Genomic DNA, 15,064 nt, shown 5'->3' on the forward strand with positions numbered 1-15,064 from the left:
CGTTCACATACACTGCATACACACTGAAAAAGAAACATCCAAAGTTTGAATTGAACTGAAGATGATGAGAAAATAATAATATTAGCTATGCTATGGCTATTCTTCTGCTACTTCAAGTTTTTGGGCTTCAAGTTTCAGGTTTTTAATCGGAAGCTTGGGCGGCCATTATTATTATTATTATCGGCCACCATTCTTCTTCAAGCTTCTTGGGTTTGTTTCTTTTCGTTTCGTTTTGTTCGTTCGGTTTTTTTGTTGGTTGGTTGGGTTGTTGGCGAAGCGCATGCATCAAAAAACACACATTGAATGTGGTAATAATATTGGGGACTAACTTGGCCTGTTCTTGCCTTTTTTTCGTTTCGTTTCGACAAACTAAACACACTGGATTGGTTGTGTGTGTGTGATACCAGTCTTGATTTGGCATTCATGCAGCTCTGTACAAACAACAAGGTCCTGATGATATTCTTTTTATGTGTTTTAAAACTTTTTCTTTTCTTGAATGGGAAAAAAATCGGTTAATATTTTTTTTTCAAAAAAAAAGTTGCTTTGATTTATTTTTTTTTAGCCAAAGTTTTCTTGCATATTCTATCTTTTCCATATAGAATCCTATTGCAATCATCATCATCATCCTCATAATCTTTTCATATCTTCTTTGTTGTTGTTGTTGTCAATGGTGTCAATGGATATAGTTTTTTTTGTCACTAATATTTTGGCTTCTTTCACTCATTTGTTTTTTGTTTACGTTTTTTTTGTGGCCAAATGAATGCAAAACGGTCAACCAACCAATCAACCATTGCAATCTTTAATCGCATCAAGCTGCAAAAGCAACCCAAAAACAACCTGTTGATCATTAAAAGTTATTCCATCATTGAATCAAGTGAATCAAAGTGAAGTGTTTCATTCAATCAACAAAAAATGAATCAAATTTATAAGTGATAATTTCTTAACCAAAAAAAAAAAAAGAAAAAAAAACATTACCTTAACATCACCAAAGTGTTAATAAAAATAATAATGGCCTATGTTAATGTAGCTGAATGGACATCTCAACATGTAGGCGATTGGCTTTATGGTAAGCAATCAAAACGAAAAAAAAAAAAAAATATTCATTGATTTTGTTTCCATCATCATTGATTTTCATTAATTCATTGGGTGAAAATAGTGGAAATTTCAATTCATTTCAATTAATTCTCAAATGAATTCAGTTTCTGTTGTTGTTGTTGTTTGGCTGACATTGTTTTTTATCATTTAAATCGGAAAAAACATCCATCCAAATTACAACAACAACAACAACAAAAACAGAAAAACAAACAAAGGCAATGAGAAAAACAAAACAAAAAAAAATTAGATTTTATTTGATTTGCATCCATACATACATACATCTTTTTTTTTTTGTCCTCTATTCATAATGATCGATATGTGTGTGTGTTTTACGCTTGAATAATCACTGCAAACAACAACAACAACAAAAAACATTACAAAACAAACAAAAAAAAAATATTACATAATGTGATTCAAATACAGACACAAACACACATTACATTAGTCTATATAGTCGATGTATAAAAATGATATTAAATCTGGATGTGAATCCCAGTTCCATCGATACTATTGTTCGGTTTGGCTTTTTTTTTCATTGGAAATTTTTTTTAAATCGATAGATTTTTTCATTTGATTAGATTAGTTTCGATATGCGATATATGATTCGTGAAGAATTGATCGATTCGATCGAGAAATTTTCTTTTCTTTTTTTGTTCGGACCAATTTTCCAATTTTTCCAATCGAAATTGGCCCAGAAAAAATTTGTTTTAATTAAATTAATCGATTCATAACGCCACAACCAGAACTAACAAATCAATTTTGTGTGTGTGTGTGTTTGTGTGCAAAATTCATATAAATCGGATAATTTTCATTTGAATGTACTAACTGGACTACTGACTGGACTGGATTCCATTTAATAAAAAAAAGCAGTAAACAACAGAAAAAAACAAACTGGCCATATCCCCATCAATCATTATTACACAACAACAACAATAATATGATAGAAAAATAGAATCCTTTGCCGGTTGTTTTACATTCTGACTATATATATTCTGACATAACTGTCTCTTTTCATTAATATGAATGTGTAACACACACATATAATCAATTTTTTTCTACCAAAAAAAAAAAAAGAAATGTGTAGGTGGAAATAGTGTAATAGTAAAAAAATCATTATTCTTTATAATGATGATGATGGTATGCCAAATCAACTAACCAACCGACAAACTACTACAAGGCCAATCAAATGAATTTCCAAATGAAACAAAATAATAGTAATTTCAGACCCCATCAACCACCAACACAATGTTTTATCATCATCATCATTGCGTCATTATTATTATTTAAAAAATAATAATGGAACACTATCCAACCTAACCTTTTTGTTTGTTTGTTGTTGTTCTATGAACCATGCAGGTATTTCATTCATTCATTCATTCTTTAATGTTTACTTATTCTGTCTCTGTGTGTGTAGGAGAGTTTCCACAGCAACACACACACACACACAGGTATTGTTCCATTTCTATATTTTCTTTGGAACTTAATTCACATTTTTTTACATTTTGCAATTTGAAATTTTTGAATTTTTTTTTTTACATTTTCGTTATGCAAAATGCGAATGAAAAATAAAAACATCAATATGCAATACATCATTCGTTCGTTCAGTCATTGAGTTTGTACTGATGTAAAATAAATTATTGATTATTTATGTGGAGAGAGAGAAAGAGAGAAAGAATAAATCATGAATGAATATCGAAAAAAAGAGAGTGATTTTTTGTTTGTTTGTTTTTTCACCAATAAATAATGAACTTTATTGAGAAATTTTCTTCCTTTCTCTCTTTTGCACTGATTCCATTCTTCTTCTTCTTCGTTTTTTTTCTCGAAAATTTGAAACATGAGATAATGGGAAAAAACAGTAGAAAATGAAAACCTTTTTTTTAAAGTTTTGCAAATTCAATTTTGGCAAAAAAAAATCCATTATCAAAATCATCATCATCATTAACTAATTAACTATAATCTTGGGAAATGATATAAAAAAAGGGGTGATTCAAACAACGAAAAACACAGGATGTTCAGCACATCCTATCTTGATATTTTAGTCATTTAAGTTTCATTATCAAAATCCTAGTGATAATGATGATGATTATTTTGTCTGTTGCTCTATGAGGTGTGTCGTTGTTGTTGTTGTTGTTTTAGGGTCTGCAACCTTGCTTGATTTTTTTTTGATTGTAGTGATGGTGGTTTGTTTGTCCAATTATGCTACCTGCCATGCTAGTTTTGTTGTTCTCACCACTGAATCATTGACTGACTTGGGTCAATTTTTTTTGAAAAAAAATTGAACGAAAACAATTTACCCTGAGGCTATTTTTTTTGGAAAAATCAAGAATCATCATAGCACAACAGGTATTCCAAAACACAGTCAAATACATAATGATAATGGTCTTTTTTTTTCTTGGGGTGGTGATGGTGGAATTCTTATTGAAATTTAAATTCGATTCCAAACATCCACCCTGTATACAATCAATGGATGCAGTAGCTTGATGATGATCATGATCATCATTTTCATAAAAAAAAAAAAATAAAACCAGACCATCATTATTTCGTGCCTCTCGCATTGACCTTTATTTTTTCTCCATTTTCATTTTCATCTTTATTCTGTCAAGAAAGAATATCAAAAGACCTTTTTGACCTTTGACCAACAAGTGTTAGGGCATCATCATCAATAGATGATGATGATGATGATGATGAAGACCTTGAAATGAAATGTCACAATAATGATAATGTTTTTTCTTCTTCAGCAAAACCAACCAACCAATCACAATCACCATTATCATCATTGAAGATGAAACTTTTCTTCTTCTTTTTCTTCTTTTTTGTTGTTTCAAATTGTGAATGAAACAGACAGAAACAGAAACAGAAATCAAATTGATAGAAACACACATATGTTGTTGGGTGTGAATTTTTCATTTCATTTTAAAATTTAGCCGGAACATTTGTTTCTGTTTGTTTGTTTGATCATATCATATGCAGCAACGAACGAACAACGACCAGGCCTAGTGACCTCTAGTTTTTCTTTTCTTCATACTGCTGTTTAGTTTAGTTTTTGGCTAACGATACAAGCTAATATTATTATTTTTCTGATCCTATCCATCCATCCATCCATCTCATTCATATATGAATGACCCTGATGATGTTTGGTGTGTGCTTGTTCCGTTCTTTTTTCTAATAGTTTTTTCCCCCTCTATGGTTGTAATTTTTGGGTCATGTTACCCACTCTCTTTCCTTCGTTCTCAATCTTTGGTTCACAAAAGTTGACAATAACAACAAAGACGACGAAAGATCAACAAAATCGTGGGAAACACACACACACATACAAAAACGTATGAATAACGTACGACAAAGCGAAAAACAAAAAAAAACATAGAAACAAAGATAGCCATAGCCAGCCAGCCAGCTAGCATTTCGTATACGATCAATTCGATCGATAGATCGACCAAAAAGTCATTGGCTTCAGCTGACGACGAAGGCGACGACTTTACTTCAATGATCATTCATTCATTCATTCATGGTAACACAAAACAACCAAACCAAACCAAAATGTATTGAAAGAAATAAAAAAGCCAGATGTTGTCAATCATCTTTTCCAATATAGCAAAGGGTCCTTCAATATTACACACGAGTACAAATGTACCACCACCAACACCATCATCACGATGACCAAATAAACATAAAAAACCATCCAAAATCAAATCTATTTAAACACCTGAATTATTATAATGATGATGATGACCATAGATTACCATTACCCCCCTTTTCTCTCCCCCAAACACAAACAAAGTTTTATAAATTTTTTCACTCTTTTCAAACCAAAAAACAAACAAACAAAATTTACCTGGAAAACTGGAAAAAACTAAACGAAAGAAAAAGTAAAATATCCATCATCATCCATTGCTGACCTTTTTTTTCACTTTTTAGTTTAGTTCAGTTCAATCCTGATCGATGCTTATGCAATGATCATGATGATCAGGAGCATCATTCATAAACCTGTTTTTTTATATCTTGCCTTTTACAAACAACAACAAAATGAAAATGAAAATCTTGATCATTTCAATATATATTGCCTTTTTCGACCTTTGACCAAGCCAAAAAAGCATCATTTATTTCCCTCTCTTCTTTGATTTTTTAGTAATTTTGTTTTTTTTGTTTTTTCATTTTTTCATTTTTCTTCAACTATAACTAACCAATTTCAACTTTAGGTTTGGATGATTCAATATTACCATATGTACAATTTTTTGTCAATAATCAAATCAATGGATGTCGTTTATTATTATTAAGTGCACAGGATTTAATTAATTTAAATATCAATAAAATTGGACATCAAGAAATCATTCTGGAAGCAGTAGAATTATTAAGAAATTTACATTATAATATTACATCGGAAACATTACAAACAATTGCATTACGTTTAGCATGTAAATCACGGGCATTATTTAATCAATTAAAAAAATCAGCAGAAAAAGCTGCTGCGGCTGTTGCTGCAGCCGAAGCAACAACTGCGACCACAAATTTTAATCACCCTATATCGGATTCAGATAATCATCATTATGTAAGCCAAAAAAAAGATAAAAATAAAGATAAAGACAAGGATAAAGATCATCATCATCATCAACAACAACAGCAACAACAATCAAAACAACAGCAATCGGTTGAATCAACAATCGATTTATCACCAGTATCAACAACAACATTAGCATCCGTATCGGATATATTATCAGCTGTTAAAGATTTTATATCATGGATTGATCGTTATCCATTTGATGGACAAGATAAATATATACAAGCTAGAAAATCAATATTACAATTATCAATTGAATTAACATCAACAGCACAACGTGATCAACAATTTGTACAAGGTCCAAATGAAGTAATTAGACAATGTTGTAAAAAATTAGCTGATCTTTGTGATCGTTTAGTACAAGAATTAAATGATTCATTAGCAATACAAGCAGCATCATTAGAAGTGGTTACTGTTACAAAAAATATGGATGAAGATTTAGGTATGCATATACATTCATCATATTCAGGTATACATGTTGTTGGTGGTCTTAAATATCATTCACCTGCATATTTGAATGGTAATATTGAAGAAGGTGATGAAATTATACAGGTTAATTATCAAACAGTAGTTGGTTGGCAATTAAAAAAATTAGTAGCATCGATGCGTCGTTTTCCCACCAAACTGATATTGACGGTTAAAAAACGACCACGTCATCATTCAAGTGGTTCATTTACGGTTGTACCACAATTTGCATTACCATTACCCGAAATGTCTATTATTGGTAATTCAAGTTTACCATTAGGTGAAACATTATCCGGAATTTCTAATGCTAACATTTATAATACTACAATTATGATGTCCACTGGTGGTGGTGGTGGTGGTCAACAATATCCTCCACCATCATCATCGACAACAACAACTAATCAATCAATCAATAACAACAACAACAACAATACACAATCGCAACAACAACAATTTCAATCGATGCATAATAATGATAACAACAACAACAACAACAGTTATGATATTATTTCATCAACAACAACAACAACAACAAATTTGTTAAATAATAATCAAGATGAAACAATCAAAATAGATCATAATAATCAACCACAAAATCGTAAACCATTATCATCAATAATGATTTCGATGTCTAAAATGTTAAATAATAACGATAATCATGAAAACAATAATATTGATAATTTCAATGAAAGAAATCATTTGGATCATCATCGAAACAATCATCATCATAATCAATCAACAAAAATTATCGAAAACAACAACAACAAATCATTTAAGAATCGGAATCGTTTGATTCAACAACAACAACAACAACAACGTTCCAAATGTCAATCATCTGATGATGATGATGATGATTCTTCACCATTATCTGATTTATCCGATGATGATGATGATTCATCTACAATGTTTTCCACTGATTCTGATACTGATTCTGATTGTTCAAATAATCGACGTCATCATCATCATCATAATCATCATCAACATCAACAACATCGACATTCACATCATCGTCATTCACATCATCATCATCATCATCAAATGAATGGTAAACAACAAACAAATAAAAAAGCTAAATCAAATCCAATTACAAATGTCATCAATTTGCAAACATCATCATCATCATCAACAACAACAAAAATGGTAATGGCAAAACCAACAGCAACCATAACGACAATAACGCCATCTACAGTTGTTGAAATGCGAACAAAACATGATTATTGTTCATCAGATCATGATGAATTTGGAAATTGTGAAATTGAATGTGAAGAAGATATTGAAGAATATAATGATAATGATTCGGCTTTCTATTCTGGTAGACGTACAACAACATCAACATCAACATCGACAACAAGTTCAAAAAATGATGATACAAATAAATTAAATACAACAACAGCCGCCACAGCAAAATCATCATCAACAGGTGAAAAAATCAAAAATCTAACCAATTCATTTGTTAAGATACGTATATCGAAACAAAAATCATCATCATTATCATCAAAAGAAAATGAAAGTATCGATTCAGGTGATTCAGGTATTCGTGAACGTGATGATAATGATGTTGTTAATGTTAATATTGTTAATGATGAAAGAACTGATGTTAAACCACGTACCAGTGCTGAATTTGAACAATTATATCTTATGCAACAGAATCCAGCGTCTACCACCACTGCTGCCACCTCTGCCACTTTACCCAATGTAATGATCAATATGAACAAAACAACAAACAAACAACAACAATCGTCGACAACAAAAACTTTGAATACGACAAAATCATTTGATAATGACCATTCGATGATGATGAATCGTACACAATCACTTACATCCATACAATTATCAACAATAACACATTTGACTAGTTTGGCAAAAAATATTCGTTTTGCTAATATGGCCCAAGTACAACAAAACAATAATGTATCACTTGCAAATAATACACATTCAAAATCAAAATTTGATCCGGTTTTAGGTAAGTTTTTTTCTGTTGAAAAATTTTGTTATAATTTTATTTTGTTTTTGTTTTTTCATATTAAGCATCAAAAATTGAAAAAACTATTCATAAATTAAGTAATGGTGATTTATCAATGGGAAATTATCATGGTTATCTTTTCACATATCAAGGTTCGGAACGTATTGGTGGTAATAGTCTGGATATACCAACATTAGGTATAATAACCGAACAAAAACAATTAAAAAAATGGACAAAAATTCGTTCAGTATTAAAAGATAATTGTCTTTATTCATATCTAAATGATTGTACAAATATTGCTTGTTTTGAAATACCAATTCATTTACCTGGTTATTATATACTTGTTGATAAACAAATGTTTTTAGATCAATATGATACTAATGTCAATGTCAATGATAATGATACTGTCAATAATGATGATAATGAAGATGATACGAAAACACTTAAACAATTGGTCATTTTTAAATTAGTTACATATCATCGTTTATTTATGTTTGCTGTTGATTCATTGAATGAATTAGTTAGATGGATTGTTAGATTTGGTTATCGTTTTTGTTGTAATCCAAGTGAACAACAACTTTGTTTTACATATTATTTATCACCAGTACATATTGGTCAATTACCATCATCAACAACTACTACTGTTACTAATTCAAATTCAAATCGATCATTATCATCAAAATGTTCAACATTGGATAGTAAAGAATTTGAATCAGATGATTATCATGATTTATTAACAATAAAATCTAATGATTCTGATGATGGTTCAACGCAACAAAATCATCATGTTAAATTTCAGAATGTAAATTGCACATCCACTAACAACGATGATAATAATAAAGATGCCCATCGATTTATAAAATCACCACATCCACGTGGTTCAATTCGTTTTGCTGTTCGTCGTTCGGGTCAGGATATGGATTTTATTGATTCAACGATCGATGTGAAAAAAACATTGTCCGAAACGTTTTGTTCAAACACTGAAACTTTGATAAATGATCCACCACCACCACCACCACCAAATTTACCACCAAGACCTGCCAGTTCTTCAACAACTCAAACTATTACCGTTCCTACAACAACACAAACAACAACAACAGCGATAACAACAACAACAACAACAGTTACATCAGATCAAATTCCTAGACCAAAACCACGAATATCAAAAATGGCCATTATGAATGGAACATCATCAACAACAACAACAACAACAGTCAACAACAAAGTGCCAACAACATTATCTTCTTCTTGTGTGCCATCGCAATCAACAACATCTAATATGATTACATCGGCTGCACAACGTTTAGCACCGATACCAGTGCCAGAAAAATCTACACACATTAGTCAAACAATACAACATTTTGCCAATCTACAACGACAAAATAATCTTCGTAGAAGTTTTGCTCAACAACAACAACAACAACAACAACAAATTACAACAAAAAATCAACAGCAACAACAACAAATGAATTATGCTGATTATGATTATATAATTAATAATCGACCTAAACAATCAACAAATGATAATCAATTAAAAACAACAACAACAAGCAATATGAATAATCCTCATTGTAATATGCAAACTACTATTGGTAATCCATTATATTGTCATGTTGTTCCAATGTTGTCGAATATTGCTGATAATTCTGTTCATCATCAATCTACAATATCATCATCATCATCGACAACAACTTCTTCTTCTTCATCATCATCATCGGATCATGATGTTTTACGATCATCATTACCACCGTCGATTGATCCACCACCTGCGCCACCACTTCAATCATCATTATCATTGCAAACAAATGAAAATATAGCACCAATTGTTCCACCTAAACCAAATCGTAATGAATTTAATAGTAAGTATTTTTGATTTGAAAAAAATGAATGTTTTTTAAAAAAAAAACTTATTCTTTTTTTACTTTCCAAAAACAGAAAAAGAAAAAGAAAAAGAAAAAGATCAAATCGAAACACCACCACCGCCACCGCCAATATTATTACCAAGACGTCCAATAAATACGGGTCAGCAACCGCCACCAATTCCCACTACATCACATCCACAATTATTACGTTCGAATAGTAATCAACAACAACGTCAACCACCACCTATACCACCACCAGTTTGTCCAAAACCGGATCTAATCAAATGTTTAGCTGCTGCTGCTGCATCATCATCAACAACAAAATCCAATGGTGGTAAATTTTTAAATCGAAGTTTTTCCGATGCTACTACAAAAACATCAAATTCCGTTTCGAAAACGTCAAATAAAAATCAACGAAATAATAATCAGCAGCGGCGACCATCATTAAAATCCAGGCATTCATTAGAAGAATCAACTCAGAATGTTGGACAAATTGAAAATTCATCTACCACCACTTGTGATGATTATGATGAAACGGGTATCTTTTTCGACAACAACAACAACAACAACAATAATCAACAACAACAATCATTTCATCGTACTGAATCGATTGGATCATTTGATGATCAACAACCACAAACACCAACAACAAGTATAACAACAAATTTTGATATATCACCAACATCATTGATATCTAATAATAATAGACCAACAATGGGTATATCAATGTTGGCTAAAAAAAGACTATCAAATGTTAGTGCCGATAGTTTAGCTATTGAAAAAGCATTGAATTTACATCATTCAAATACTACAAATACAAATACAAATAGCACATCAATTACATCCGGATAATGTTCAATATTTTATTTCAATCAATCTTATGTAAAACCGAATTTTTCAATGTAAAAAAATTTCAAATTAAAAAAAAATTTTATTCTTTAAAATCCATTGATAATTGTCTTCGTCGTTTTCGTTGTTGTTGTTGTTGATGTGTTGATGAATGATAAAATTGTTTGGATGGCTGAAAACCATGTTGCCAATACCAAACAAAAGAAACAGTACCTAATGTTAACATTGCAAATGCTAACGAACCAAACAATATATATAACCATAATGGTAATGGCCAACAATAATAACTACCATATTCATAACCTTTACAATATGATGAATATATATATGAATCAAGTAATGATTTTTCAAATAAATCAACATCCGAATCGTTACATTTTTGTTGAATATATGAACGTGTACAATCAAACCATTTCCACATTGAACAACATACCTTTCGATCAAATTCAGATGAAATATCTTCATTAATAACCTGTTGACTTAGATCAGAAAAACGATCTAAATAATCAACATAACAATTACGTTCACCAATTACAATCAATTCACGACATTCATTCAATAATGGATTAAGTAAATGATTTATTTCATTTTCAATATTTAATATATTTTCATTTGTTGTTGTTATTGTTGATTTCAATTTTTGATTATCCGAATGTGATTGATTCAATGATTTTAATGTTGTCGTTATTATTGGATGGATATTCATAACGAATGTTATAATAATAATGTAAATTAAAATCATGATGGTCATCATGATTTATTCGCTGATCTGATTTTATCAAAGTCAAATAATAATAATAATAAATGGCAACATTTTCTCATCATCAATGTTTTTTTTCTGTGTAAATATACAAGAAAATCACCGTGGTGATTATCCACTATTTGGCCAAAATACAATCCTTGTGTTTACCATTTAATATGTGTGCCAATTTTATCATCATCATAATCCACTATGGAAAAAACCATGACATTTTTTTTTTTTTTTTTTTTTAAATTCCAAAAAATTGTTTTTCCTTTTTTCAAATCGATAGATGGCAGTCAAGTTGTCGAATTCAAATATCTTTTTTTTAAAAACAAATCATTGATAACATCGTATCATATCGTATAAGTTGGGTACTTTTGTCAATTCGATGTCTAATCAAATTATACCATGATACCATGATCATCATCATGATAAAAACATCCCATTTATTCACACCATCGATCGATCGATGGTACCACTGACGGTCTTGTAATGAGAAAATGAATATTCATATTTGGGATATTTGTTGCATTTTTGTTGTTTTTTTTTCGGTTTGGTTTTTCCACAATTAGTAATACCACTCTCTGTACAAAAAAGTGCCCTGGATTATATATACGAATAATCGATGATTGATTGATTGATTGATCGATGATTGATTGAATAAATCAAAGTTCATTTTGATCATTCTGTTCGTAATAATCATTTGATAATTTTTATTTGTCTAATCAAATTGAAAATATTTTGTCTCCTCATTTTCTATATATATATACATTGTGGCAGTGCAACAACGAAACGAAACGAAACGAAAAAAAAACATTTGATCATCAAATCTTTCAATGAACATATATATTTTTCAAAAAAAAAAAAAAATATTTCATTTCATTTTTTGTTGTTTTTTGGTGGTGGGTGTAAAATTTCTTTGAATCTGTTTCTGTTTAGTTTGTTTGTTTGTTTGTTTTTTACAAGACAGAATTTTTGTTTTCTTCTTCTTCTTCTTTCATTGTTTTTGAATACATTGAATGGATTCTACCAATCATCATCATCAAATCATTTTGGAAAGTGATTCATCAACAACATCAACATCAATTGTATCAACATCAAAACCAATAAGCGGTAAAGATATAATCAATATACGTATGATTAGTGGACGAACAATTGATTCAACAACAATACCAACAACAACGGCTTCTCATCATCATCATCATCATCATCATCATCAACAGGCAATATCATCAACAGCAGCATCATCGGCTGCTACTGATGCAACAGCAATTGTACCGGCCATAATGAATACAACAACAGTAGATACTATTATCGATGATATTCGTATAGATATATCAACACAACAACAACAACAACAACAACAATCAACAAGTCAACAACAACAACAACAACAATCATCATTATTGCTTACAACATCCAATACACGTATAGCAAAAACATCGAAAACAAAATTTTTAATATTAGGTGCAGCAAAAGTTGGTAAAACATTATTATTACGTCGTATGCAAAATATTAATTGGCCATTTATTAATGATACATCGCTGTATAATGCAACAATTGGTCCGGATTTACATCGATTAAAATGCGGTAATATTGAAGCAATCGATATTGGTGGTCAACAACGTTATATGCCAATAGCAAAAAAATATTGTGAATTATTTCAAACGTTTGTCATTGTTTTCGATTTGACCGATATGAATACATTTTTAGCTGCAAAAGATTGGTTAGAATTTATACATACACATCATCTTATCAAACCAAAACGTATAATTTTAATTGGTAATAAAATTGATCTTGAAAATGAAAGAAAAATTTCAAAAAATCTTGGCAAAAATTTAGCCATGACATATGATGGTGATTATCATGAAATTTCAGCTAAAATGGATCTTACTATGGATAAAATCATCGATGCACTCGAAAATAATAATGGTAATAATATTGTTGGTGATAACAACAACAACAACAGCAGCCAAAACAACAACGATAAAAACAATTCCAAATGATAACACACATATATAACATCTTTTTTATACATCGAATGTAATCAAACAAACAAACAAACAAACATACACCTACATTAAAAATTTCAAATTCATTTTTTTTTCACTTAGCTCAGCTTTAATCGATTTTTTTGTAAATAAACTTTTTTCTTTCTTTCCCTTTTCCCCATGCTATTACTCATTTGAATTGCCATCTTGAGAAAACAACAACAACAACAACAACAAAAGGACCAAATCTTTTTTTTGGATATTTTGGATTGTTTAGTGTGGTCCAATCAATCAACAATCCATGGTCATTATTTTATTTTCATTACTTTACCAAATAATAATAATAAAACCAAAAAATTCAACATTCAAAACATTTCATGCCTAGTGTAAATATTTTTTTTCTGTTTTGTTTTGTTGATTGGAGTGAATATTCTTTCTTTCTTTTTTTTCTGTACAAAACATTCGAAATTGGATTGTTTTTATTTCACCAAATCGACGAATTTTTCACCCCAAAAAAAACAGGAAGAATCGATTGATCACATCGATTAATCGATCGATCATTATCATCATATGATCATCAAACATAGGACCAGGTGTATTCATTCATTCGTTCGGATACGATGATATGACAGAGATCAATTGATAAAATTATATTATCGATTGAAGCAATTGAATGTTAGGTCGATTCAATTCTATTGATTGATTGATTGATTGTTTAATCGATTCATTGATATACCAAAAAACAACAGCAGATGATGAACCCTGTGTAACTAACACATCCTTTTTTTCTGTTGTTGTTGTTGTTGTTTAGCTAATTTGTGTGTTGGGCACATTTTTCCTACTTTTTCGTTTCGATCGTTTTTTTTTCAATCATTATCTCAATCAATTATTCCGGTGGGGAAAAAATTCTGAATCTGACAAACACAGAAAAAAAACAACTTAAACAAAAGGCTTAGAACAAAAAAGAAAAAAAAACTAAAAAAGAAATCCAAGAATTTTGTTTACTGAATCTTCTGTGAGTATAGTTAAGATGCTAAAGCAGAAGAAAAACAACAACAACAACAACAACAGCGAATAGGAAGAAGAAATTAAAATATTTCATCATTTTTTAAGCAAACAAACAAACAAACCAGAAACAAAAAGCTTATGATTAAATTTCCGTTTATTTTGGCAGCTACTTACAGAATTATTATTATTATTTTGTTCAACAAGAAACAAAAAACCCTGAAAATGAATGAACTCGAACAAACAATAAGAAGAAGAAGAAGAAGAAACAAAAACAAAAACAAAAAGTTCATTTCAAATTCCAGTGTTGTTGTGCAATATGCAATCATAAATATTATAACCCATGAGAATCAAGTTGGATGAACTTTTTTGTTTTTCCTTTCCATTCCATCTTTCCCTCTCTAATCTCAATGGAATAAGATGATGAATCTTTCTCTTTCTTCCTCCAATGTGTATTCTATGTTTGTTTGTTTTTGTTTTTTTGCTTATTTCCGGCTCAAAATCATTTGCATAATCCATCAATCCATAGAGGCAGAG

General features: G+C 30.2%; 3 protein-coding genes across 4 annotated transcripts; 2 read left to right on the forward strand and 1 right to left on the reverse strand.

Annotated features, from left to right (window-relative positions):
- Window positions 1-375: 375 nt before the first annotated feature.
- cnk (connector enhancer of ksr) lies at window positions 376-10,882 on the forward strand. 2 transcript variants are annotated; one of them, XM_075822454.1, is made up of 4 exons: window positions 376-1,066; window positions 5,292-8,078; window positions 8,144-9,937; window positions 10,014-10,882. In XM_075822454.1, the coding sequence occupies exons 1-4, from the start codon at window positions 1,009-1,011 to the stop codon at window positions 10,790-10,792; spliced, it is 5,418 nt and encodes a 1,805-aa protein (XP_075678569.1). In that variant the 5' UTR covers window positions 376-1,008; the 3' UTR covers window positions 10,793-10,882. The 2 variants fall into 2 exon arrangements, with proteins under 2 accessions (XP_075678569.1, XP_075678570.1); XM_075822455.1 differs by having other exon boundaries at window positions 377-1,066; window positions 10,020-10,882.
- LOC113794139 (uncharacterized) lies at window positions 10,779-11,657 on the reverse strand. The gene has a single exon (XM_027344231.2). It carries the CDS (start codon window positions 11,541-11,543, stop codon window positions 10,872-10,874), a length of 672 nt encoding a protein of 223 aa, XP_027200032.2. The 5' UTR covers window positions 11,544-11,657; the 3' UTR covers window positions 10,779-10,871.
- Window positions 11,658-12,309: 652 nt separating this feature from the next.
- Window positions 12,310-13,893, forward strand: LOC113794161 (uncharacterized). Its single transcript, XM_027344256.2, has one exon. It carries the CDS (start codon window positions 12,551-12,553, stop codon window positions 13,535-13,537), a length of 987 nt encoding a protein of 328 aa, XP_027200057.2. The 5' UTR covers window positions 12,310-12,550; the 3' UTR covers window positions 13,538-13,893.
- Window positions 13,894-15,064: the final 1,171 nt, after the last annotated feature.

This window comes from Dermatophagoides pteronyssinus, unplaced genomic scaffold, assembly GCF_027571235.1.
Source record: "Dermatophagoides pteronyssinus isolate colony J.1.1.1.1 unplaced genomic scaffold, Derpt_VIB-CSIC_2022.12 sq0017, whole genome shotgun sequence".
In the NCBI taxonomy this organism is placed as follows: Eukaryota; Metazoa; Arthropoda; class Arachnida; order Sarcoptiformes; family Pyroglyphidae; genus Dermatophagoides; species Dermatophagoides pteronyssinus.

What these genes read in the sequence shown, in the direction of transcription:
- LOC113794139 (XM_027344231.2), bottom strand. Translation starts at nt 11,543, where the DNA reads ATGATGACCATCATGATTTTAATTTACATTATTATTATAACATTCGTT.
- LOC113794161 (XM_027344256.2), top strand. Translation starts at nt 12,551, where the DNA reads ATGGATTCTACCAATCATCATCATCAAATCATTTTGGAAAGTGATTCA.
- cnk (XM_075822454.1), top strand. Translation starts at nt 1,009, where the DNA reads ATGGCCTATGTTAATGTAGCTGAATGGACATCTCAACATGTAGGCGAT. An exon ending in TGTAGGCGATTGGCTTTATG is followed by an intron (nt 1,067 to 5,291) that starts GTAAGCAATCAA and finishes TTTCAACTTTAG; the next exon opens with GTTTGGATGATTCAATATTA. An exon ending in AAAATTTGATCCGGTTTTAG is followed by an intron (nt 8,079 to 8,143) that starts GTAAGTTTTTTT and finishes TTTCATATTAAG; the next exon opens with CATCAAAAATTGAAAAAACT.